Source organism: Halichoerus grypus, chromosome 4 (assembly GCF_964656455.1).
Source record: "Halichoerus grypus chromosome 4, mHalGry1.hap1.1, whole genome shotgun sequence".
NCBI classification, from domain to species: domain Eukaryota; kingdom Metazoa; phylum Chordata; class Mammalia; order Carnivora; family Phocidae; genus Halichoerus; species Halichoerus grypus.
The window spans coordinates 186837207-186864849 of record NC_135715.1 but is presented as its reverse complement, the minus strand read 5'-3'; the positions used below and the strand labels follow the sequence as shown (position 1 = coordinate 186864849).

Sequence of the window (27643 nt, the reverse complement as noted above, 5' to 3'; positions counted from 1 at the left end):
AAGGAGTAAAGACATGTGGTCAAACTTACCCGGGTTTATCTTGACCTCCACATTCCCAAATACAGAACCAGCCAGTGTTCCATAGGCTGGCAGGAAAAGCCATGGCTGCCTCCATGTCTCGGGTGCTCATGTGTTTGGAGCCTCTTCATGGTGCCAAGAGAACGGTTTAGTGCAAGACTTAGCCTTGACAAAGGTGAGTAGAAGAGGTGCGCTCAGACAGAATACCACCATGTTTTATTTAAGTTCTTTTTTATTTTCCTCCACACTGGCAAAAGTTCCGAGGGAGCTTAAAGTTTTGTAAACATTTTAACTATCCCTCTTCCCCACCCCCCACTTTTGAATTTACAAAGCAAAGGAGAGCAGGAGTCCCAACTTTTAATGGTTCCCCATCTCCTCATGCTATTTGATCCAAAAACTATATACAAGTTTGTAGCAGTCTCTGTATAGTTATTGTACATGTTTGGGAGGGAGGGTGCGAGGGAGGCAAGAAGGGATAGGGAGAATGGTGATCCAAAAGAATAAAAATAGAAACCAAATATAATCAGCCAAAACCAAAATGCTCTCAGAGCAACTCCAGCCTTCTTCAGGCAATGATGACAGAAAGAAAAGGTGCTCTACCAGGAGCCACCCAAACCACAGCACTTCTCACACAGGGACGGATGGTCCAATGGCTCCAGACCAAAGTGTGATTGGCAATTCCAGAGTGATGTTCTGCAGGGGGCTGGGGGAGGCAGGAAGAGTACTGGTTTATAAATAGGGCTTGAATACATTTATAATTGAAGTGAAGGGGTATTAGGAGGCCATGATCAGAAGCCAGAAGCAGGCTTCTCTTCTCCCATTCTCTCCCATCCCCTCCATCCCACTGCATTCTCCTGTGTAGTGGTTTCCATGGATGAAGGTCTTAAAGATGGTTAGGTTTTGTATGTTTTCTTTTCAGAAAAGGCAAGCAACTTGCCATTTCAGAATCTTTAAACAAAACCTTTTGGGGCCACAGCAAGACACACACGTAATGCTCTGAGGAACCAGATGAAATTCCGGGCTTTTATCAGAAGCAAAAGTTTATCCCTATCCAAAATGAAATTACACAAATTCATACATATGGTAAAGATCCTAGCTGCCTCTTAAACGAGACAAATTTTCAGCAGAAAGGCCCAAAACAAACTGGTCCTAGTCCTCTGAAGTAAAAATATTTATGGGAAAAATCAGTTTTTGTAAGAAAGGAAAAATTAAGAATAAGTCCTTCTCCCAGGCCATAGGGTTTCCTTTGTCCAATCAGGTTGGAGAATGCCAGGGGAGAAGTCAGCTTGCTTGGAAGTCACTATCTAATGAAGAAAAACATGAATCCTTTCTCCAAAAGGATGCTCAGAAAGAACAGGCGAGGGGTGTGCAACATCAAACCAATCCAATCTAAACTCCACCCCACTCAGGGCCTCTTTGATGCAATCCCAAAGTTAGCAGTGGCAATGCGACCTTCAGACTGGGGGGCGCTCTGACTGTCTTGTTGGACACTCAAAAGTCACAGTCCGTGGCATGGTGTTGCTGGTCAATGTCTGTTACCATTAACTCTCTTCATGACTGCACCAGTTAGACCCCTTGCCCTTATGGGGGGTTAAAAAGAAGAAGAAAAAGAATATAGAAAGGAAAAAAGTGACATAAGAAAGTAAATAGCTATTGGCAGATCCCAACACACTTTCTGGGACACAGTAGATGAAATCACGGCACAGGAAACAGGTGCTGCCCAAAATCAGCCTTGTTGGGGAGTAATCCCAACTGCCACCCCCAAGACACAGGGTCCGGTCCACTTATCTACAGTCTGAGATGCTCACCAACAAAAACAGTTTAAAGAATCTTGGACACAAAGGGCTAGAAGAAAAAGCCTGAGATGATCGGTTCTGTGATTTGTTGCAGAGTGATATAGAGTAAATGGTGAGTAAGTGTTGTGTCCAAAGGTGGAGAATCCATGGTCAGCAGAGAGGAGAAGGAACGCCAGTCCACTGGCAGGTGCTCAGTAGTCATCCAAAGTCTCGATTTCACCCATATTGAGTCGCTCTGATGAAGCATTGACTGAAAACCCTGCCGGAAAAAATTGGCAATGAGTGACCACATCCAGACAACCATGGGGCTCAAATTCTAGACAGTGGGCTGGAATAGAAGTCTCTCCTGCTTTAGCATGCCATAGAGATACTAAAGAAAGGAAGAAGAAGAAAGGATAAAGGTCAGAGAGCAGTATTCTGCTCTTCCAATGAGACATTCTTCGTTTTTATTTATTTCTTAGGGTTCTGGTATAATTACGTAGGGAGGGAAAAAAAGAATTCCAAACTAGTGCGTTAGAGATTCCTGAGAAGAATCTGGGCTGTGAGCACGTGTTAAAGCCCAGTGAGGCTGGCTAGTGGGGAAAGTTCATTCGGGAGGTGAATCTTAACAGAGATGGGGGGCAGGGGAAGGACAGGAATAACACATACCAAGTACTTTGTAACTACCTGACCATATGACTGTGAAATCTAAGTGTGAGTAATACTACTTCAGTCCCACTAACTATTGGGAATACATTTTTCCCACTCATTGGGTCAAAAACCTTTTCAAAGTTCTGGCTTTTGCTATTTGAGGGTAGGAGGCTTCAGGGAAGATCCACTACCAGATCCTTATAGCCCTCAGATGTTTTCTCACAGGGTAGACAGCACAAAAAGATTTAAAGTACTTTGTTCAACTCAACCTATTATAGGTAGGCTTGCAAAGGAAAGGATTTCGGTTAGCCATACTGATTAACCAAAATGCAATCTGGTTTAGAGAAAGCAGTATTCGCACCACCACCGAAGGCAGGAACAGTAATCACAAACACCTAATCCCATCAGCCACACGTATGTCATTTTTCTGTAACGCCATAATCAAAGATTGATAAAAAGTATTAACACGGCTTCCTTGGAATGAACGACTCCCAAAGAGCTTTCAGTTCATCCACCCTAAATGAAATCTCAAACTGTTTCAGCTGCTATTTGAATATCAAAAAGGAAACAGGCAATGCTCTCCTATCTAAAAGCAGTTAATACTACTTGTGTTCTGCCCCCTCCTTTTTGCTCTTTAAATGTTCAAGTTTTCAAACAAAGACACATTTTAAATGTACCAATAATAAAGTCTTATATAATAAAAATAGCTTATTTATATTATATTCTTGACTCAAAATATCATTTGAAAACATAAATGTGACTATTTATTAACCAAGGAAGCTATGGTACAAGCTGCTTACAAGGCCTAAGACTAGGAGAGGCCAGGGCTCCAAACCCCAGCCTCAGCTCTACCCATCAACAACATTGCCACAACCCACAAGACCTTTTCCCTTAAAAATAATGAAAGGCTTAGTATCCCTATTTGGAAATAACAGTTTAATTAGGTAAGTACTAAAACTTAAAAACCAAACAGCCTATGAAATGAGCTATTACTCTATTCTGAAGCAAGGTTTTGACTTCACATGTATCTCAGGAACGGATGAACTGTGATAAAAACGAGCTACATGTGATAAAAGCAGAAATGTAATAAAAACACAACGGGGCGCCTAGGTGGCTCAGTTGGTTAAGAATCTGCCTTCCGTTCAGGTCATGATCCCAGGGTCCTGGGATCGAGCCCCGCATCAGGCTCCCTGGCTCAGCAGAAAGTCTGCTTCCCCCTCTCCCTCTGCCCCTCCCCCCCCCCGCTTGTGCCCTCTCATATAAATAAACTTAAAAATACACACACAAAGAAACTTAAATTTTAATCATGCAAAGACAGGAAAAAAGCAGCAGCCTGCGCCCCTCCCCCCCAAAAAAGTTACTTGTTCATGACTGCAGTATGTGGCTTACTGGGCTAAGCTTTTAGCAGACACAGTCTCACTGACCAGTCATAAAAGCACGTCTACTCCACATTTGACAGACGGGAAAGCTCTGGGATACCATGAAGTACAAGGCAAGAAGGAGGATTTAAGCCCACTGTGCCTGGCTCTAAAGACTACATTCTGTTATTAGGATCAGAACTGACTACGTCTCACTCGTATGATTTCTTAAGGTTTGAGAGGCTGTAAAGTATGACAGGAGGAAAATGCCATTGTGTGTGGACTATTTATCATATCCAAATAAGGGACGCTGGTTCACACTGGCACCTGGTAGCTCTAAACACTACAGGAAGACACAGAGCACAATGGAAGTGATGGATCATTAAAATGAGGCTGGGCCTCTCTGATGGTCTGTTTTAGAAGCAAAGTTCTCTTTTGATCAGTGACTACTTTCTCAATGGATGCTTTTGGATCAAATTAGAACTGTCTCATTCTGTGCTTGGCAAACTGTGACTGGTGGACATTTATTAATTTTTCTCAATCTGTAAATCAATTAAATGTAGTAATAAGTGGAAATGAGTAGTAAGGGGCAGAAGTTAGTAATTATCAGAGGAATTTTCAGAGAGAGATCTAGTTGAGCAGAAATTTTCATAAAAAAGGTCCAAGCCTAGGGGCGCCTGGGTGGCTCAGTCGTTAAGCGTCTGCCTTCGGCTCAGGTCATGATCCCAGCGTCCTGGGATCGAGCCCCGCATCAGGCTCCCTGCTCCGCGGGAAGCCTGCTTCTCTCTCTCCCACTCCCCCTGCTTGTGTTCCCTCTCTCGCTGTGTCTCTCTGTCAAATAAATAAATAAAATCTTTAAAAAAAAAAAAAAAAGGTCCAAGCCTACACAAGTGAGTTTTCTCAATATTCTGTTGAACTTTTACTTCCCTTTCCCTTATATATTTTTTTTTCTGTTCCTTCAACATACATACATTCCTTAAACTCTATTCCTAAAAAAACCTCTCATTCCCCTGAAGAGTGTTTTAAGTCCCTTTCATTAGGAGTCAGATTGAATATTCAACTCACAGAGCTTTACACCTCATTTTCAGAGGAACCTTTTCCCTGCAGCCTACCCTTCCAGTGCCACAGCTGAAGAGCAACAAGGGCTTCTTGGCCAGAATCCACACCCAGAATTTCAGGAACACTTGTAAATCTATATTTACCCACTTCTGTCAAAACTGGATAAAATGTTAGACTGGTTCCATCTACTCTTAACATAAATTTCTAAGACAAAATAAATAAATAAATAAATAACAATTCTGAGGCAGAAGAAAACAGAATTTCACCAGATCTCTCTCTGTTCCCAAGCCAGCTTTCAGGCCCCAGTTCCAAAGGGCAATCCTCAAAGTTAGGTTTCTGTTACTGACATTTTGTTTTCTCCAGAGTAGGAAACCTATGAGGGAAGGCAGGGACCCTACGGAGGGCAGGGTAGGATGGCAATCCCCCTCCTGCTGTGCTCTCTGCTCTTTCACAAGGGCATCTCCACTTGAAGTCTCATAGGCATTTCACACTGGACCCACCCAACATACTTCCAACTCCGTATCATTACCCCATAAGCCTGCTCCATCTTCCAGGGCTCATCCTTTTAGCAAATGGCAGCACTACCCATCCTGCTGCCTAAACCCTTCCATTCCTCTTGTCTTGCCAATTCAGTCCCCTAAGTTTCTAAAACCCATCTAACTCCTCTCTATCTCTAATGCCAAAACCCTATTCTCCAGGCCACCAGGATCTTTCACCTGGTCTACACTGCAGCCTCCTAACCACTCTGCCTCCTGCGTGGGCCAACATCCCAACCTGCCATCTTTGCCAATATAATCATTCTACTCCGGACAGCATGGCTTTTAATACTCTACATTCATCAACAGAGAATCATTTTAATTTCATCATTGTCTGTGAGGCTGTTGGGCCAATTTAAAAAACACAAACAGCCTGCATCTGCTTTGCCTAGACTGTTTATTATTCCAGAAACACCACTCACTGTCTGTCCTTCCCGCCAGTCTTTCAAAGCCCCAGTTCTGGTGTCACCATTTCCATGAAGCTGCCTTGTGTGAAGACTCTGGTTCTCAACGCCAGACGAGAATAGTTGTGGCTAACAGAAAAGTGGGAGGAAAACAGGCCTCCTCTGAAATCCCAGCCCCACTGCTGAACAGCTGGGTGACTTTGGAAAATGTTCTAAACCCTAAGGGCCTTGGTTTACTCGTTGGTAAACTGGAACATGATCTCATAATGCAGAGTGACTCTGAAAATCACAGGTATATATACACATATGTAATGGGTATCAGCAAATATTAGTTGTTTGAATACCTGATTGGATTTATGGTCAGCTTCTATATAAATCAGCATTTAAATTTTACAACTTTTCCTTTTCTCCATTAGCATTATTTTCCAACTAAACTGAAAGGCCTTCTAGGGAAATTCCTATTATATATGAAATAAGGCTTCAAAGTTTAAAGCACCACACAGTATAAGTAATTACTTTTCTTGTTCCCTATAGCATATGAGGCATTGCTCTTGTACTGATGGGCCCAGTAAATATTACCTACTTCGAAGTTGTTTAAAAACATTAATTTTATGTAAGAAATATTTCCCCTTATGAAAAACATTCCACCAGGAGACTCACATATAATACTGCTATAACCTGCACACCTCCAACACCCACCTGAGACTTTAGGCTTTTGCTCACCTAATAAACTGGGATCTGCTCGGACCATCTTCTGCTTTTTCTTCTTCTTGCCACTTTGTACGGCCTCAAAATTGGATTGTTGGTTGTTGCTTTGATTGGTCTGAAATACTGAATGGAGTGCACTATGGTTCATTCCCCACACAGAGTCCTGTGAGATAAGATGTCACAACTGAGGTTACACAGTGGATTCAAGTGTGGCCCACTCTAAGAAAATGGTTGATTGGCCCTCACCTTATCAAGCATAAGATTAAAAACAGAAGCCTTATCATGGATTCTGGTAATAATGAAACCAAGAAGAGTCCACTAAGCCACCCTTTCCCTTCATTTAGATTCAGACATCCCATTTAAGCTCTGGGTCTCCAAAAGGCCCATCCTGGTAGCTCCAGGTTTTCATCCCATTGTGACTACACAGCCATCAAAACCTCTCTGGTACACATGGAGTCCGCACCATCTACTAGGAAATTAAATATACAGCAAATAATCACCAACAGACCTCTGGACTCCAGCAATTTACACCCCTCACCTACCAAAGCATAAGGTTCCTCTGTCTCTGAGCCCTAGGACAGAAAGAACAGCCTGCAGACTAGCTGGCAGCATGTTACCAAACAAAATTAGTATCATGTACTTTATTCCTATGGGCAATCCTAGAAGAAATCTGGTCCCCAAATATCCATACACTTTCTACCAACTGGTTCAACTATGAAATAGTCTACCAGCCATTTACACTTACCTGTTGCTCTTATTAGAGCAATTCATTTTAAACTGGGATCAGATTCGATGAGCTAGTTGAAGGCACAGGTAGTGCTGGTGGGGAATGAGGAGGAAGAGTGGAGAAAGCACTGCGGAAGGACGAGCCTGGCTACATGCCCATGTGCACGCCTAGTGGGCCCCAACTTCCAATTTCAGCACACAGGGGCAGCCATTTCACAAACATAAAAACTTTCTGTATTGCTATACGATGTCTTCCCTTCTGATTATTTTTCCTAGTGCTGTTTATGTTGACATTTTTCACTTAATCCCTGTTAGCCCATCTACTCAAATGGATTTTATTTTTATTTATTTTTTTTAAAGATTTTGTTTATTAATTTGACAGAGAGAGACACAGCGAGAGAGGGACTACAAGCAGGGGGAGTGGGAGAGGGAGAAGCAGGCTTCCCGCTGAGCAGGGAGCCCGATGCGGGGCTCAATCTCAGGACCCAAGGATCATGACCTGAGCCGAAGGCAGACGCTTAACGACTGAGCCACCCAGGCGCCCCAAATGGATTTCAAATGCCATGTACTTCACTATATCTTTTATATCCCCAGAAATGACCGCTATAACAAAACTATCTCTACCAGAATTATAGAATTAAAGGATATGAATATTCTTAAGCTCTTCGTGAGCTTTGCCATCTCATCTGTCAGAAAACTTGTACAACTGATCCTCATTATTCACAGATTACATATTTGCAAATTCACTTACTGGCTGTAATTTATTTGTAACCCCAAAATCAAAACTTGCGGTGCTTTTATGGTTTTCCTGAACAAGCCAATGTCCAGAGCAGTGAAAAATCTGAGTTGCCTGAGGAACACATTCCCAGTTGAGGTGGAACAGGGCAGTATTCTGCCCTCTTGTCTCAGTTCTCATATAGTAAACAAGCATCTTTTTCAGTCTCCGTAGTGTACTGATGTTCACATTTTATGCTTGTTGGTGCTGTCACTGTTTAAAATGGCCCCCAAGAGGAGCGCCTGGGTGGCTCAGTCAGTTAAGCATCTGTCTTCAGCTCAGGTCATGATCCCAGGGTCCTGGGTTCGAGCCCCAGGTTGGGCTCCCTGCTCAGCAGGGAGTCTGCTTCTCCCTCTCCCTCTGCCTCTGCCCCCGCTCTCTCCCTCTTGTGCGTACACTCTCTCTAATAAACAAAATCTAACAAATAAAATAAAATGGCCCCCAAGTATTAAGTACTGCCTGGTGTGCCAAAAAAATGCATGTGCTAGATAAGCTTCACTCAAGTGTCAGTTCTAGTGCTGCTGGCCATGAGTTCAATGTTAAGGAATCAACAATATATTAAATAAGGCATCTTAAACAGAAACACGCATAAAACAAAGTAACATATTGACCAGCTGACAAAAATGTTGTGATCAGAGGTTCCAGAAATCTAACTGGATGTTCTCCCTGGAGCAATAGTTCAGTATTCGCTAATTCAGCTTTAGCAGGGCTTTACAAAACATAACTACCACAAATAATGAGAACTGATTGTACCTTTTACATCCCCATCAACAACATCTGACGTGTCTGGCATGCTATGGTATTGTCAGTATTGGGTACAGTGCATCCTGAGCACTCGAAATTTAACATCTGTAGGTTTTAACTATCCAAAAAAATGTACAGGTCTGTGACAAGTTGGAATTTGCAATTTGAGGCACATATACGAACCAAGGAAAACGCAACTAGTACGCCTAACAGAGAATGATTTCGTTTGCTATTTGGGAAATTCGCAAAAGTCTCTGGACATATCATTTGAAATCTACCACATTTTAAGAAGCTATGATCATGGGATGTACAAAAACAGTATCTTTTAATTTTCCTTCCTCTGGCTGCTCCGTACTCCAGGGTATTACTACTCACTCGCAGGGCTACGGCGCCAACGCCACCGCCTCGTACCTGCTGCTGCTGCTGCTGCCGCTGGCTGGCTTTCTGTTTGGCGCGGCGCTCGAGGAACTGCTTGGCAAACTCCTTGGCCTCAGAGGTATCTCCTAAATAGGCCCTAATATAATCATGGACTTCATAAGGAGATTCTACTTCTTTCAGGAAAGAAACAAAAGTGGGAACTGCAACATGAGAGGGGAGAAGACAAAGAGTAACAATGAAATATCACATGCAAAGACTCAGCGTCAGTTTTTATTATACTGTCACACCTATTGCCGACTCTAATGATGCAAACTTGAAAGGTATGCAGCTACTGTGTTAAATATTCTTTAACCTACTCTGCAGAGGAGAGAAAAAAAAAAAAAAGCCCACTGTCATTGCAATGCCCCAAATTATCTCAAATAGCACAGAGTCAAAGACACATCACGCATGTTTAGTTTCACTAAACGCTATGTTGGTAAAAACTGCATGTTACGTTGACTAAAAACAACTGCTGGCCTAAGACAGAAGTTATCTGGAAATTCATTCTTTCTTTCCTTAAATTCAATCAATATTTATTAAGTGCTATGATGTGCATCAGGCACCATGGCAGATACTAAAAATACAGCCGTACCCTCCGGGAACTTTCACTTCACTGAGATATCATATGTTTAGAGAGGAATTAAATGGAATATGCAAGCAGTGTGGTACAGCAGAAAAAGCACAAGTATCAGAGTTAGACAGACATGGGTTAAAATCCTGACTCTGAAATTTGCTCGCTGTGTGACCTTGATGAGTTATTTAACCAATCTGAGCCTCTGTTTCCTAATTTATAAAATGGGGATAATATCACATTGTAAAGGTATCTTATGAAATTACTGCAAAAATTAAGTAACTGGAATAACCTATGCTAACTGCTAAAAAGTGCCTAGCACATGATAGGTGCTTAATGAATGGTAGCTGGCCATTATTTATTATTATTTATTATTTTCCCCCTGGCTCTTTCAGACCATAAGATATTGTTACAATGCTGCAAAGGAATTCTTCCATTCCTTTACTATTCTGTTTTTATAAGATCCTTGGTTTTAGTTAAGACATTGGAAGTGGATAAGTTCAAATCAGCCTATCAGTTATAGGAATCCAAATCTTCCACACCAAGCTGACTGGTCTCTGGTTCAAACATTTGGGGTCAGGGCAGGGATTCACTTCCATCTAAGGCAGAGAATTCTCTTTGTGATCAAGTAACAATTAGCAAGTTTTTCTTCTAATTGCACTGAAACCTTTTCATTTCCACTCACTGGTCCTAGTTTCATTGTGCATAAAATAAGTCTACTTGCTCTGGCACATGATTCCCACCCCCGCCCCCAAAAGCAGGAAGGGAAAGATCACCTCAGCCTTCTCTTGCCCAGGATGACCTCTGTCTCCACCATGAGTTACCTTTCTTTGGACTTGGCCTGGCTGGCTATGTCCCCCATAAAATGACCTGTATGGAACTATGACCTCCTCTATCCTGCACATTTACTAAGACAGCCTGAGATTCCACTTACTTTTTGGCAACCACTGAGAACCTATTTGAGTACAATACTACAGGACTTTTCTCACAAGTAGTACTTATAATACTGTTAAAGAGTCAAGTTCTTATGGTAGATATAGGATTTGATCTCCATTAGCTTTCACCTCCTGAGTTTTGGCCCATCATTCCAACCTGTCAACCTCTTTGTGGGTCCTGCTCTGCCATTCCACATGCTGGGTTTCCCTCCCCAATTCTTACCATCCAAGTTATTTGCCGTATTAAGGGCATGAAGCATCTGTTCACACCACTGGGTAAATCCATCTTGGGCTTTATTTACTCCCTGAAAGAGCTTCAGCAACTTTTCTTCTTCTTCTACTTTCTTATTCTGCCGGTTAGACACACCTACAGATTTACTGAAGCAAAACAATAGGGCGATATTATATTCCCAGACACTGTTACTATATGATTATACGACAACACCATAAACAGATAATGTCCTGGCAACACCGGATGGCTGTCCAGTAATCCGATGCTTGGGTCCAAAAACGAATTAAAAAAAAAAAAACAACTTCAAATATTTGGATTGGGGCCGGGGGAACTTAATATCCTCTTACAAACTAGCCTCAGCTAATACATTCTCATTTGTGAAGATAGGGCTTCTTGCCAGAGAAATGATTAAATTCTTCCAACGTGCCCTTTGGTGAATTTTTAAAATTTTGCTAAGCCTCAGTTTACTCATCTGTAAAATGGTACTAATACTTCTTTGGGTTATCATAAGGAATCAAGATACTGTATGCAAAGGCCTAGAGCACAGTGCCTGGCAAAGATGCTCAATAAGCTCACAGTTGTTTAGAGTCCTATTCTTAATACTTTAGACCCTCAAACAAGAAGAAACAATCTGATAACACTACCATTTATTAAGTAGTTACTATGTGCCAGGCACGTCACTAACTACTTCGTGTGCATTCAATCTGTACAACTACACCCATGAAGTCATCATTATTATCTTCATTTTACAGATGAGGGAACTGAGGCTCAAAGAGGTTCCCTCTTGCCCAAGGTCACACAGGTCACACAGCTAGTAAGTGGCAGTGCTGGGAACTGAGTTCACATATTTATCATTAAAACCCATGCTCATTCATTAACACTGCATACTGAGGAAAGAAAGACAAAGGTGAAGTGTAACTAATTTGTCATAAAAATATATAGGTTTAAGGTCATTAGAGAGGTGTTTATAATACTCACTATAGTCTAGCTAACTTAAAAAAATATAAATTTAGAGAAAAATGCTAAGATCTACAGAGGATCTTGGAGAAATGTTCAACAACAAAAATACACTATTCCTAATATTTATTAAGTGGTTACCACGTGACAGGCAATGGACTAAGTGCCCAGCAGTACAAAGAGCCCCTAGTAATAATACAGATGTGTTTCCATGGGGAAGAAAGCAATCACCAAACTACAATCTCCCATGCTTGGACACAGATGAAAATAAGCAAAAACTAAATAACTATCTTTCCCTGCCCACCCAGTATCCCACTCCCCACATGCCCCGTCCCCCAACCCTCCAAGAAGCGTAGGTTTGATCATTTTGAGCCCTACCTGAGACTGGCGTTGTTTTTATTTTTATTTGTAGAATTCCTAGGTCCCACCTCTTTGACTGCATCATCCCAGAATCCCATGTTGGAGTTTTTAGTGTCAGCATTACTCCAGATACTACTGACTAGGTCAGATGCCCACTGGTTAGGGGGGCCAGTATTTATAGAGCCCCAAACAGAATTCCCAATGCTGGTGTGCAGGTTGGAATGCTGTTAAAGAAGAAGAGACAAATGATGTGGTTAACAATACTAAGAAGAGGGTCCAGAGTCAGAGAAGAGAACTCCTCACACCAGCCCATACCGTGAGTGCTTAGGAGGATGAACCCACCGTATTGTTCCGGGCTCTGCTCGGCTGCTGGTGCTGCTGCTGCTGCTTCTGCATCTGCCTGGCCTCCTCCTGCTGGATCTCCAGGAGCGACTTGGCAGAGCCCGCGGGTTTGCTGACGGTCCCCCAGCCGGAGAGCTTCTGCTGCTGCTGCTGCTGCTGCTGCTGGAGAGCCTTCATCAGCTCCCTCTGCTGGCGCCTCTGCTGTTGCACAACAGTAAGCTGGCTTAACGTTCTGGTCTTCAAAAATACTAGGTACTACTACCCAGTGTGGTAAATGGAATGCAAATAAGTAAGAGCTACATGAAGTTAAACACCGAAAGGGTGAGCTACTTTGCTGCAAATAAAGATGTAAACTGCCAGAGGTACTAAGAGAGAATAAAAAGGTCAAATGCAGAATTACTTCTTAAAAATTAAGTAGTACTTTTGGTTAGGCACAGAAATGAAATACATATGAACTTCCTAAAGCCCTACCAAAAGGACAGGAAAAAAATATACTGTTATAAAGTATAAACCCATAAGGACAAAAAGAACAGAATAGATCCTAAAGGCTGAAAAGCAGACAAATAACGACACCCAAGGGAATAGACCCAGTAAGTTGAAACCTAAGTAAAGGAAGCTCAAAAACAGGCCAATTCATCTAGAAAACTCAGTAATTAGAAGTGTGGGTAATAGAGGGAAAACTGCCTGAAAGTCTGTAAAAAGTAACAGGAAGACCCCAGACTGCCTCCGTAACCCGATGCAGCTGGGCCGCTATCTATTTCTCTCCCTAGCAGAAAACTGAAACATTCCTCTTTAGAGAGTGAGCCAGATCGGTGATTATTCTGTGGGGAAGGTGACCCCCCAGCACAAAAGAATACACCTATAGATACGAAGAGATGGGAGGACTCCCCCAACAGAACAGTTCTGCCAGAGATCATTACAGCGAAGCCCATCAAGGTGTTGTATATACAGAACCTCTAATCCTATATATGAACAAAGAGCTCTGGATCAACAAACATTTGACCTGAACTTCCAAGATGAAAGCCAAAGACCAAATCAAAAAAATGAAATTCAATGGAAAAAGAAACAAGAGAAGGGAAAATGGGGACTAGCTTTTAAAAAAAATACTAGTAATTTTAGAGAGGTAAGATGTGAATTCAATGAAAGAGTAAGAGGCTATAAAATGAAACACTAAGAGAACAAACTAAAGACTCAGAGAAATTCTAAGTAAGATCACAGACATTACAGTTCAATAGAAGAATTAAAACATAAGATCAAGGAAATACTCCCATCAAAAAAGGTAAAAAGACAGAGATTAAAAATAGGAGAGAAAGTATGAAAAAATAAAAATCAGTCCAAGAGGGCAACATGCATATGGCAAGAATTTGAGAAAACAGAACAGCTGTGCAGCAAACTAAGACCATCCAGATTTGAACAGGTTAGGGGCTCACGCAAAGGCTACCTCCAGGAAAAGAAGGAAATACAATTAACTTAGATTTCCCTACCTGAGAAATATCTACTGAGTAGCATTTTCTACCTCTTGAAGAGTATAGGAAAAACTTAACAGTTCAAAGAGAATTAATCAAATGAAAATACAAAGGAGGTGATTATTCACTTTTTTTTTTTTTTTAAGATTTTATTTATTTGACAGAGAGAGGCACAGAGAGAGAGGCAACACAAGCAGGGGGACTGGGAGAGGGAGAAGCAGGCTTCCTGCCGAGCAGGGAGCCTGATGCGGGGCTTGATCCCAGGACCCTGGGACCATGACCTGAGCCGAACGCAGACGCTTAACTACTGAGCCACCCAGGCGCCCCACTTTTTTTTTTTAAGATTTTATTTATTTATTAGAGAGAGAGAGCACAAGCAGGCAGAGCAGCAGGCAGAGGGAGAAGGAGAAGCAGACTCCCCGCTGAGCAGGGAGCCCGGCGCAGGGCTCTATCCCAGGACCCTGGGATCATGACCTGAGCCGAGGGCACACACTTAACCGACTGAGCCGCCCAGGCACCCAAGGTGATCATTCACTTCTGACAAAGATGAACAAGCCAAGACCCAGGATTCCAACTCTGATGATCACTAGTATTTTTTCATTCAGAGGAGACCAGAAATATTGGAACAGTTTCTAGTCTTGAAGGGAGCAGTTATACCCTGCTCTGCATCTACCTGTTGGTAACCTTTTAGAAAAGAAACGATTTCAGAGAAAGCAGTCTCTTTTTTTAGAGGGTGGGAAATAAGGTAATTAAGGTGAAGAGACAGTATCACCCACTGGTAAGGTCAAGCATACTACACAGTGAATATGCACAGACAACTCCCCCTTCTCTTTGTGTAGCCCTGGCCTTCAGTGAACCACACCACCCACATCCAAAAATGAAAACCTGCATTCTCAAACAAACTGACTGCTCTGTCTCGAGTCATAGCCACATAACAACACTTTCTACAAGACTCTGCTACCTCATGCCACCTTTTCAGAGACCTTCCCAGATCACACTACCTGAAACTAGACAATCACTACCACCAGTTTTTATCCATCTCCCCTCAACCCAAGGACAAGCTTTATAAAAGCAGAGAATTTTGTCTGTCTTAGACTCAGCCATATCCTCTGACTATAACTGAGCCGGTGTCAGCAAGTATGTGATGGATAGATGGACAGATGAATTAATATGGTACCTTAATGGCATGCTGAACCAAACCATTTTACTTATTCATTTTCTTTTGTCAGGAACTGTATTCTTCCTTTTTCCCCCTTTATTTCACTCTTCTATATCCTTCTTATCCTAATGATAAGCTACAGGATATAGACTTACAAGCAGAAAGACTTTATTTCTGTCATATTTAAGTTTTTCTAGCTAGTCAGAAAACCCAACATCCTCAGAGGGGAAAAAAATGTATTCTGCATTCTAAAAGTCAAATTTACAAGAAGGATATCTGCATAAAAACCGTAATTCTGAAAAACCCATGTACTTTTATTTATGAGCTACTTCCTCAAGAGTTTCAACGAAATGTTTAAGGTAAAGGAACATTCATGTTACCTAATCTTAATGTTATTCCTGTTACAGGCTCAAGAGTTTAATAATGAACATCCAATTCAGACACACAGCAATTCTGACAATAATCATGATCTTTACTAACCACTCACCCATAATGCACACCAACTATTCTGGAAGACTGTTTGACGAGACCACTTTTACTTTTAAAATTTACCTCTTCTCGAAGCTGCCGTTCCCGTTCCTCTTCTAGTTTTTGGATTTCAGCCAGTGACAGCGTTGCCTGGGACTGACACGCTGTTGTATTGGACTGCTGGCCCCATGTGGAAGAAGAGGGAAGCTACCAAAAAAGGAAGGCAGAAGAGTTTGTGAGGAAATGTGCTCAGGAAAGAGAGGCAATATTGCACATTTATGTACAGGCAGAATATTCATATCTCCTTTAACTCCTTTTACAACATTCAATTCAAATTTCCTCCTACAATCCTTCTGCATTTTAGAATTCTCCCAGTTTGCTTTTTAAATTTTTTTTGTCACAAGAGGCGCCTGGGTGGCTCAGTCGGTTAAGTGTCTGCCTTCGGCTCAGGTCATGATCCCAGGGTCCTGGGATTGAGCCCCACATCAGGCTCCCTGCTCAACAGGGAGTCTGCTTCTCCCTCTCCCTCTGCTCCTCCCACCCACTCGTGCTCTCGCTCTAGTAAATAAATAAAATCTTTAAAAAATAGAATGTTTTAGGGCACCTAGGTGGCTCAGTCAGTTAAGCATCTGCCTTTGGCTCAGGTCATGATCCCAGGGTCCTGAAATCGAATCATGCATTGGGCTCCCTGCCTAGCGCGGAGTCTGCTTCTGCCTCTGCCCCTCCCCACTGCTTGTGCTTGCTCTCTCTCAAATAAATAAATCTTTTTTTATAAATAAATAAATTTTTTTTGGTCACTATCACAAACCTAAGATTATTTTAGAACTTAAAATATACACAATACACTTTTATTTAATCTACCATTTGGGGATTACAAATTTGTTACATCCGGCATTGACACGTACACAATATAGAGAAATAAGGGGAAAGAGGTAAACAGAAGAATTCTTAATCCAAGGAGGCAATAAAGGACATTATATGCTACTTTCTAGTGAAAGGTTGAAGAACAAGATTTCTGAAGGGAAAGCCAAGGTGGGGAGCTAATGGAAGATGCCAGACATAGTTCTTAATCAGTCTTTTATGAAAAAGAATCACTGTTAACCAGGCTGTAGCTTCTAGTCATGAGCACTAAGCTGTTTTTAATCAATAATTCTATTTTTCCTATCCTTTAAAATTATTGACTAAAATAGAGTATAAATATTTGGGTCCTGAATACTTTAATGTTCTCAAATCCCTGATTATTCTAAGGGAATCTCTTGGTCTTCTAGGCCAGAAAAAGATACACTTTAATTTTGAAATATCCTGTGGCTCTTAAACAAAAATAACAAAAACCAAATCTAACAAGACTTGAAATATGTTTAATAAAAAAAATACATGAACATGGATCGAACAAAAGGCCCAAGAAGCCCAAAGAAGAATGGCTCTACAGCAGAAATCTCTAAACCTAGAGCTGATTGGATAAGGGCACAAACAGTTTACACTGTCACTAATATTACCAAATGAGTACTGATATTACCTTCAGCACTACAGAACATCATCGACCCTTAACATTTGGGGGCTAATACAATAGGTAGTAGGTGCATGTCTCTCAAAATGCACCCCTGCTATAATGGGGGAGAGGTGAGGAGGGAAGCTGAGAAAGACTGGGCACCAGGTAGGCAAAGTCGAGCATAAATGAACTCCTATTATCCACAGGAAATGACACATTGGAAGGCACTATCAAAATCAAATAAGGCAGCAGATCTCAAACCTGGCAGCATCATCTGGGAGGACCTGTAAAAATGCAGATGTGTTGGTCCCACACTCAATGACAGAAGATCCAAAGGTGAGGCCAGAGAATTTGTATATTTTATAATTCTGATGCAGACATTCAGCCAGGAGCTCCCAATGTTGTCTAAAAGCCCAGTAGATGTTGTCACCCTAGCCTACCCCAGGAAACAATCTGCAGTCCTCTTCAGAACCTCAGCCAGCAGCAGGAAGAGATGCACCTTCCCCCTCAAAAAATGGCCCCTTCCCCTTTCAGGCACCTCTGAGATCCTTCCCACTGCTACGCCAACATATACTTCACTGTCCTCTCCCCTCATGACTCACAGGTCTGCTCTTTGGAATAATGCAGAACAAATCTGTCTTCCTCACGTGACAGACAAATGTCTGCAGATAGCTATCATTTTCCTTAAGTCTTATTTGAACATAGAAAATAATATCCCATTGTTCCGTAAACACTGCCTCAGAACATTTTCCAATTCAACCAACATCCTGTACTGCCCAGAGACCTGCAGTTTATCAATCATACTTTTCGGAACAGCTCACTCCCAAATCAGAAACAAATAGGGAGTTTGGCACATTCTGTATCCCCTGAATCCCTAATATCCTTCAGTGATTTAAGAAAATTTACTATTTTTTTCTGCCCTCATATTGCTACCTTATTTTCAGCACTATTTTTTATTTTGAAAAACAACTGTTGTACTTCTAGTATGGTAGCACGAGGTGCATTGTACGCCCCCTCTCCCCAGCAAAACTGGTGAAAATTATTTTTCAAAAAATTATTTAGGGGCGCCTGGGTGGCTCAGATGATTAAGCGTCTGCCTTTGGCTCAGGTCATGATCCCAGGGTCCTGGGATCAAGCCCTGCATTGGGCTCCCTGCTCAGCGGGAGTCTGCTCCTCCCCCTGCTCATGCTCTCTCTCTATCTCTGTGTCTTGAATGAATAAATTAAAAATATATAAAAAAAATTATTTAAAGCATTATCTAGAAATGAACATAAGGGAATACAGCAAATGAAGAAACATTTCTTCAAGACAACCTCCTAAATCTCCGTAAGAACTGAGAGTCTGTGGTACTTGTACCAAGATCTACTCTCTTGGGGTGCCTGGGTGGCTCAGTCGGTTAAGCGTCTGCCTTTGGCTCAGGTCACAATCCCAGAGTGCTGAGATGGAGCCCCGCGTCAGGCTCCCTGCTCAGCAGGCCTGCTTCTCCCTCTCCCTCCACCTGCCTGTCTGCCTACTTATGATCTCTCTCTGTCAAATAAATAAATAAAATCTTAAAAAAAGATCTTCTCTCTCAACTCCCAGTTCAACCAGACCAAAACTCCACTCCAGATGACCGTAGCTAAGAACACAGGCCTCCCTTTCCCCATCAGCTACCAGTCAGTGGGCTGACTTCCCACAAAGAGCACAACATCAGCACTTCCCACCCTGGCCACAGCTAACTGTTGCAAAGACTAAGTTACAGGCAAGTATAGCTGAGAGATGGGGGCTCCCTTCTTATGCCTAGCCCCCAACTTGTGGGATGGAAACTACCGTGAGCACAGCACTACTGGAACTACTAGGGCCCTGAGTGCCACTGCCCTAGCTCAAAAGGAGAGGTAAGCCAAGAAAACCTGAGGCTACTGCCCTCCCCCAAGGGCTCAATTCCTAAGCAGGAGTACCACTCAGAAAAGCACACCACTGTTGCCAGCGCCAGAGTTGTGACTCAGAGATTTTTGCCTTGGGGTGGAAGTGAGGGAAACAGATTGGAGTATGGTCCCTAAAGGATCTGACTTTATTTTTAACAGTGTGTGGACAATGAGGAGTCCAAGCCAAAGGGCACTTTTAAAAACAGCAGAGGCTGGGTGAAAGGCAATTAGGAGATTGGTAGATTCGCTGGAGATACAGGTTAAATTGCAGGAGATACAGGTTAAATTGGTCTCAGAGAACCAAGGAAAGAGCTGAAAGAAGTTCTCCTAGGGTCAGAAACAATCTCAAAAACAGACCTCAGGAAGCATCTCTTCAAAGAAGCTTGAATTTGACTCTATCAGTCTGTGAAGCAATCTGTGCTCCAGGGCACTTCTGAGAACAGTAGAGCAAGTCAGGTAGCAATTAGTGGAGGTTAACAGCTACATGTAGAAAAAGATATCAAAGACAGTCCTGCCAAAAACAGTGATCTGAGAGTGACTGTGGGCAAACCCAATGACGCAACTTGCAAAGGAGCAGAAGCAGCAGAGGCCTCCCTGTTAGGGAGGTAGGGAGAGACGGGGACTCCATCGAATTAATCCAATGAGTCATAATGATGGGGCATGCACTACAATATGTTATCAAAAAATTCCAGCTTCCAACAAAATATTATAAGACATGTAAAGTAACAAGAAAGAATGGCCTATATACCAGGAAAAAAGCTGGCATCCACCTATGAGAGTGACCAGATGTCAGATTTAACAAAAACGTCAGTTTTATAAATATGTTCAGAGAACTAAATAAAACCATAATTAAAGTAGTAAAGGAAGTCATGATGACAATGTCCCATCAAATACAAAATATCAATAAAGAGACAGAGATTATTTTTAGACCAGAATGCAATCCTGGAGTTTAAAGGCCCAATAACTAAAATGAAAAATCACTAGAGGAGCTCAAAGTATATGTGAACTAGCCAAAGAAATTAATGAAACTTGCAGATCAACAGAGATTACACAACTCAAAAAAGAGAGAGAAAGAATGAAGAGAAACAAAGAGAGCCTTAGAGAAACGTGAAATACCACTGAGTGCACCAATATGTGCACAATGCAAGTACCAGAAGGAGAGGAGAGAAAGGAACAGAAAAAATGTATGAAGAAACCATGGCTGATATTTATTTAAAAAACATTAATTTATACATCCAGGAAGCTTAACTATAATAAGATAAAGACATCCACAGACATTACCATGATAAAAATGCAAGAGAAAATCTTGAAAGCAGCAAGAAGAAAAACAAATTGTCACTTACAAGGGAATCAGCATAAAATTAACAGCTGACTTCTCATCAGAAACAATGGAAGCCAGAAAGCAGTGGGATAAGATATCCAAAGTCCTCATAGAATGAAATGATCGACAAGGAATTCTATATCCACTAAAACTCTTTCAAAAATAAAGTTGAAATAAAGACATTCCCAGATAAATTCAGAGAATTTGTTGCTAGCAGACCTGCCTTACAAGAAATACTAATGGAAGTTCTTCAGGCTGAAAGCAAGTGACCCCAGAAAGTAATCCGAATCCAATAAAAAAAAACAAAGAAAATGCACAAAAACAAATGTGTGGTGTGTGTATTGTGTGTGTGTGTGTGTAAATATAAAATTTGTGTGTGTGTCTAAATAAGTAGATAGGCCAGAAAACAGTTGGATTTGTAGCAGAAATCTAACATGTTTGTCAAGAACAGCACAAAGGAGGTGAGTGGGAAAGAAGCTGTACTGGGCTAAGTAAATAACTCCATATGGTAACATTAATTCACAGGTACAAATGAAGAAAAGAAGAGATGATAAATAAGGTTATTTAATAAATATATAGTGATTTAAATCATTAAAGAATTAAAATGCTGCAACAGGAAATATTAATGTAAAAAAAAGCAGCAGCAGTAAAGGAAGAATAGAGGAACAAAAAAGACAGGCATAAAAAACAAAGTAAAATGGCAGACATATATCCAATTATATCAATAATATCACTAAATGTAAAAGGATTAAAGAATCCAATCAAAAGGCAGTGATTATCAGACTGGATACAAAAATTAGATGCAACTATATTGTCTCAAAGAGACACTTTACATTCAAAGGTATAAACAGGTTGAAAGTGAAAGGATGGATAAAGATGTATCAGGCAAAGAGAAAAAACAAGAAAGCTGGAGTTTCTAAATTATTATCAGACAAAATATACTTTAAAACAAAAAAATGTTGGGGGCGTTTGGGTGACTCGTCGGTTAAGTGGCAGCTGACTCTTATTCTTAGCTCAGGTCTTGATCTCATGGTCGTTGAGTTCAAACCCCATGCTGGGCTCACAGTGGGTATGGAGCCTACTTTAAAAAAATGTTATTAGAGATAAAGAGAGACATTTAAGTATAACAAATAATCAATCCAGCAGGAAGATAAAACAACTGTAAATACGTATGTGCCATACAACAGAGCACCAAAACACATGAAGCAAGAAATGGCAGAAATTAAAGGAAATATAGACAATTCAGTAGCTTGACAATATTTAGACAATAATACTTAAAGACTTCATTACTTTAACACTCCACTTTCAATAATGGACAAAACAATAAGGTAGAGATCAACAAGGATCTAGGTGACTTGAACAACACTATAAACTGACTGGACCTAAAAGACATCTATACAGAACACTCTAGTCAATAACAGTAGAATATACATTCTTCTCAAAGAAACATGGAACATTCTCCAGAACAGACATAAGGAAGGTAAAACGGGACATAAAACCAACTTCAGTAATTCATTTAAAGGGAAAAATAGGGGCACCCGGCTGGCTTATTTGGTAGAGCATGTAACTCAAGCTCAGGGTCATGAGTTCAAGCCCTACATTGGGTGTGGAGCCTACTTAATATTAAAAAATAAAGTAAAATAAAAGAAAAAGAAAAAGAAAAATAAAGTATGTTCTCTCTGATCACGATGAAATGAAAGTAACAAAGAAATTTTGGAAACTCACAAATAAGTGGAAATTAAACAAAACACTTCTATATAACCAATGAGTCCAAGAACAAATCAAAACTTATGGGTAGCAGCTAAAGCAATACTTAGAGGGAAATTTGTAACTGCAAACATCTATCCTGAGAAAGAAGATCTCAAATCAATAGACTAACCTTCTACCTTAAGATACTAGAAAAAGAGAGCAAAGTAAACTTAAAGCAAGCAGAAAGAAATAGTAAAATTAGAGAAGAAATTAATGAAACAGATAAAATAGAAAAATATCAATAAAACCAAAAGCTGGTTCTTTAAAAAGATCAACAATATTTACTTAGCGTGACTGTCCAAGAAAAAAAGGGAGAAGACTCAAATTACTACAATCAGGAAAGAAAAGGAGGACATCACTATTGATCTTAAAGAAACAAAAAGGAATATAAAGGAATACTATAACCAACTGTTTGCCAATCAGATAACCTAGATGAAGAAGACAGATTCCTATAAAGAGACAAACTACCAAAAACTTACTCAAGAAGAAACAGACAAGCTAAATAGACCTTTAAGAAGACACTGAGCCATTACGCTGCTGAGCCTCTTGCCCCAGTCAAAATGCATTCATCAGAGATAATACAGAAGCTGAAACCTGAGAAATGGCCTAAGGATGTTAAAGCTAGAGCCTTCCACCAGTGGCCCTACTAGAAGAAGGCCCTATCTGAAATGAAAAGGGGATCTGCATACAGCCTCAAATACCAATGACATGGCTCACTGGATTCATTTATGTTTAATGTGATATAATTCATCATTGATTGTTTCTGGTAATAAATTAAAATTCAAAAAAAAAAAAAGAAGACATTGAGAATTCCACTCAAGACTGGCATTTGGTCAGTGGGAACCCACACGGTTGCAACATGTGTATTGAGAAGTGCTATTTCTGTTCAGGGCTCATTCACCCCAGCCATGGCATGATGTTTGTCTGCAACAACTGTAAGGTGCTCAGATTCTGTAAATCCAAGTCTCATTAAAAACTTTAAAAAGAAGCACAATCATTACAAGGTCAGATGGAGTAAAGCATTCCATATAGCAGCTGGTAAAAAGCTTACAGTGGATAATTCATTCGAATTTGAAAAACATAGAAATGAACCTATCAAATATGAGTGAGAGCTATGGTATAAAACTACTGATGCAATGGAGAGTTGAAGAGATCAACCAGAAACAAAAAGCTAAATTTATAATGAACAAATTAAAGAAAAATAAAGAATTACAGAAAGCTCAGGACATCAAAGAAGTCAAGCAAAACATCATCTTATCCGGGCCCCTTTTGCAGGCAAAGGAAAGCAGCTGGAAGAAAAAATGGTGCAGAAATCACAACAGCATGTGGACATGGAAGATATTTCTTAAGAAATCTCACTAACCATTTCTATTAAGTGCTTTTGAAAATCTCCTTAGGAGACTAAGAACTTCTAAATTATTAATTTTAAATAAGGTCACTCAAATGAAAGGTAATTAAAAATACATCTCCCCTACATTGCTATCTGCAAAACATTAGGTACTATGGATGTTAGATTGCATCTCCACTGTTAAGCCTTCACTGATAGTTACATTAATTTTTTTTTTAAAGATTTTATTTATTTATTTGAGAGAGCTAGAAAGCACGAGTGTGCACACGGGGAGAGGGGCAGAGACGGAAGGAAAGGACAAGCAGACTCTGTGCTGAGCGCAGAGCCTGATGTGGGCAGATCCCGTAACTCTGAGATCATGACCTTAGCTGAAATCAAGAGTTTGATGCTCAACTGACTGAACAACCCAGGCACCCCCGATAGTTACATTTATGTAAGTCATGCAAATTCTCTTTGTGAATACAGAAGTGAAGTGTGGACATAAAATGGTCCTGCCATTTGGATAACGACACCAGGCAGCATTTATGTAAGAACTAATGATAAAAATTAATGGCTAGTGATCTGCAAAATAAATTTTCTTTGCAGTTAAAAAAAAAAAAGTAAAGACACTGAATTAGTAATCAAAAAACTATCCACAAAGAAAAGCCTAGATGGTTTAACCACTGAAGTCTACCAAAGATTTAAAGAAGTAATACCACTTTGGGGCGCCTATGAGGTTTAGTCTGTTAAGCGTCTGCCTTTACCTCAGGTCATGATCCCAAAGTCCCGTGTCAGGCTCCCTACTCAGCAGGGAGCCTGCTTCTCCCTCTCCCTCTGCAGCTCCTCCTGCTCGTGCTCTTTCACTCACTCTCGCTCTCTCTCTCAAATAAAATCTTAAAAAAACAAAAAAAGAAGAAATAATACCACTTCTTCACAAGCTTGTCCAAAATATAGAAGAAACATTTCCCAACTCATTCTTCAAGGCCAAACATCACTGTGACACCAAATCAGACAAAGACATCACAAGAAAGAAAAAATTACTTACAGACCAAAATCTCTTATGAATATGAACACAAAAATCCTCACCAAAATACCAGCAAAACAAGTCCAGCAACATATAAAAACAGAATTATATGCCAAGTAGGATTTATCCCAGGAATCCAACAGTGGTTCAACATCTGAAAATCAATTAATATATTACACTATACTGATAGAAACAAAACAAAACAAAAAAACATGATCATCTCAACAGACACAAAGCATCTGACAAAATCCAACACCCTTTCGGGATAAAAATGCTCAACAAAGACGGAATAGAAGGAAACTTCCTCAGCCTGATGAAGGGCATCTGCAAAAAAATCCACAAATAACATTAAATTTAATGGTGAAAGACTGAATGCTTCCTCCCCCAAGATCAGAAACAAGACAAAGATATTCAATTTGCTATTTCTATTCAACATTGTATTAGAGGTTCTAGCCAGGACAACTAGGGAGAAAATGAAATAAAAGACTGGAAAGGTTGAGGTAAAACCATCTCTATTTGCAGATGACAAAATGTTGAGTACAGAAAATCCTAATGAATCCATTAAGAAATATTAATAAAGCAGCAGCTCAGCAAGATTGCAGGATACAAGCTCAATATACAAATATCAATTGTAGGGGCGCCTGGGTGGCTCAGTCATTAAGCATCTGCCTTTGGCTCAGGTCATGATCTCAGGGTCCTGGGATCAAGCCCCGCATCGGGCTCTCTGCTCCACGGGAAGCCTGCTTTTCCCTCTCCCACTCCCCCTGCTTGTGTTCCCTCTCTCGCTGTTATCTCTCCCTGTCAAACAAATAAATAAAATCTTTAAAAAAAATACCAATTATGTATCTATATACTTGCAATGAACAATCTGAAAATGAAATTTTGAAAACTCCATTTACAAGAACATCAAAAAGAACAAAATACTTAATAAGTTTAACAGAAGTAATACAAAAGTTACACTCTAAAAACTATAAAGTACTGAAAGAAATTCAAGAAGATCTAAATAAAAATCATCCCATGTTTATGGATCAGAAGACTTAATATTGTTAAGGTGGCAAAGCTCCTCAAACTGATCTACAGAGTCAAGGCAATCTCTGTCAAAATCCCAGCTGGCTTCTTCGTGGAAATTGATAAGCTCATTCTACAATCCATATGGAACTGAAAGAGACTCAAAATAGCCAAACAATATGGAAAAAGAACAAAGTTGGAGGACTCACACTTTCTGATTTCAAAAGTTAAACAAAGCAATAAAATATCAAGATGGTGTGTTACTAGCATAATGACAGATGTATAGACCACGTGAATAGAATTCAGAGTCCAGAAATGAAACCACATGTCCATGGTCAACTGATTTTCAACTAGAATGTCAAGGCCATTCAGCGGACAAAGAATAGTCTTTTCAACAAATGGTGTAGGACAACTGGATAGTTAGTCACAAGCAAAAGAATGGAAGTCAAACCCTTACCTCATACAATTAACAAAAACTAACAAAATGGATCAAAGACCTAAACATAGCAGCTAAAATTACAAAAGTATTGGAAGAAAACATTGGAATAAATCTTGATGACCTCAGATTTGGCAATAGTTTCTTAGATATGACATCAAAAGCACAAACAACAAAAGAAAAAACTGAACTTCATAAAAATGAAAAACTTTATGCATCAAAGGACACTATCAAGGAAGTAAAAAGACAACCCAAATAATAGGAAAAAATATTTTTAAATCATGTATCTGGTAAGGGACTTATAATATCTAGAATATATATAAAGAACTCTTATAATTCAGTAAGACAAACCTAGATTAAAAGCAGGCAAAGGATTTGAATAGAAATTTCTTCAAAGCTACACATGGCCAATAAACACATGAAAAGATACTCGACATCATTTGTCATCAAATGCAAGCCAAAACCACAAGATATCATTTCACACCTACAAGGGTGGCTACAATCAAAACATCAGATAATAAGGATTAATGAAGATCTGGAGAAATTTGAATTCCCATATATTGCTGCTGGTGGTAATATAAAACGGTACAGCCACTTTGGAAAACAGTCTGGTAGTTTCTCAAACCATTAAACACATAGTTCTCATACAGCCCAGCAATTCCACTCCTAGGTTTATACATCTGCATAAAAGCTTGTACATAAATATTTATCTATAACAGCAATACTCATAATAGCCAAAAGACAGAAACAGCTCAAATGTCCATCAACTGAGGAATGGATACACGAAAGCTGGCATGTCCATATAGTGGAATACTATTCAGCCATAAAAAGGAATAAAGTACTGATTCATATTACAGTATAAGTGAACCTTGAAACCATTATGCTAATTCAAAGAAGCCAGTCACAAAGCACCACATATCATATGATTGTATTTATGGGAAATGTCTAGAATAGGGAAATCTAGACAGAAAGTAGATTAGGAGTTACTTTGGGCTGGGGAGAACAGGGGGTAGGGTGTGACAGCCAGAGGGTGTTTTGGGGGGCCTAGGATGATACTGAAAATGTCAAAATCCACATGGTGACAGCTGCACATATCTGAATATACTGAAATTATTGAATCGTCTACTTTAACTGGTCCAATTGTATTGTATGTCAGTTCTATCTCAATAAAGCCCTCTTTAAAAAACTTTTTTCGGGGCACCTGGGTGGCTCAGTCGTTAAGCGTCTGCCTTCGGCTCAGGTCATGATCCCAGGGTCCTGGGATCGAGCCCCACATCAGGCTCCCTGCTCAGCAGCCTGCTTCTCCCTCTCCCACTTCCCCTGCTTGTGTTCCCCCTCTCGTTACAGCTCTGTCAAATAAATAAATAAAATCTTAAAAAAAAAAAAAAAATACTCCCCCCACCCCCCGCCCCAGAGAACCTTTAGCAATTCCTCATAACCACCTCAAGTTCTTTATCTTCACTCAGAATGTTTATCTATAAAGTATCTCTACAGTCTTGTGGCACCTGGGTGGCTCAGTGGTTAAGCGTCTGCCTTCAGCTCAGGTCATGATCCCAGGGCCCTGAGATCAAGCCCTGCATTGGGCTCCCTGCTCAGCAGGGAGTCTGCGTCTCCCTTTGCCCCTTCCCCTCCGCTTGTGTTCTGTCTCTCGCTCGCTCTCTCTCTCAAATAAATAAAATCATTAAAAAAAAAAAAAAATCTCTACAGTCTTTATTGGAAGATAA

The 27643-nt window shown here is 40.4% G+C and overlaps 1 protein-coding gene and 1 pseudogene across 9 annotated transcripts in view; one reads left to right on the top strand and one right to left on the bottom strand.

Moving 5' to 3' along the window:
• Window positions 1-232: 232 nt before the first annotated feature.
• Window positions 233-27643, bottom strand: part of GIGYF2 (GRB10 interacting GYF protein 2) — a 146869-nt gene continuing 119458 nt past the window's right edge. For 5 of the 9 annotated variants that reach the window (XM_078071460.1, XM_078071459.1, XM_078071464.1 and 2 more), the window contains 7 exons: window positions 15746-15868; window positions 12569-12769; window positions 12245-12450; window positions 10901-11055; window positions 9166-9332; window positions 6525-6672; window positions 233-2073 (listed from right to left, as the gene is read on the bottom strand). In XM_078071460.1, the coding sequence (XP_077927586.1) occupies window positions 2006-2073; window positions 6525-6672; window positions 9166-9332; window positions 10901-11055; window positions 12245-12450; window positions 12569-12769; window positions 15746-15868 (1068 nt within the window). In that variant the 3' untranslated portion in view covers window positions 233-2005. Of the gene's footprint in view, window positions 2074-6524; window positions 6676-9165; window positions 9333-10900; window positions 11056-12244; window positions 12451-12568; window positions 12770-15745; window positions 15869-27643 lie in introns of those variants that run through there. The other 4 variants (XM_078071462.1, XM_078071463.1, XR_013447430.1 and 1 more) reach the window with 4 other exon arrangements.
• On the top strand, window positions 22984-23473 carry LOC118546683 (putative ribosome biogenesis protein RLP24 pseudogene; annotated as a pseudogene).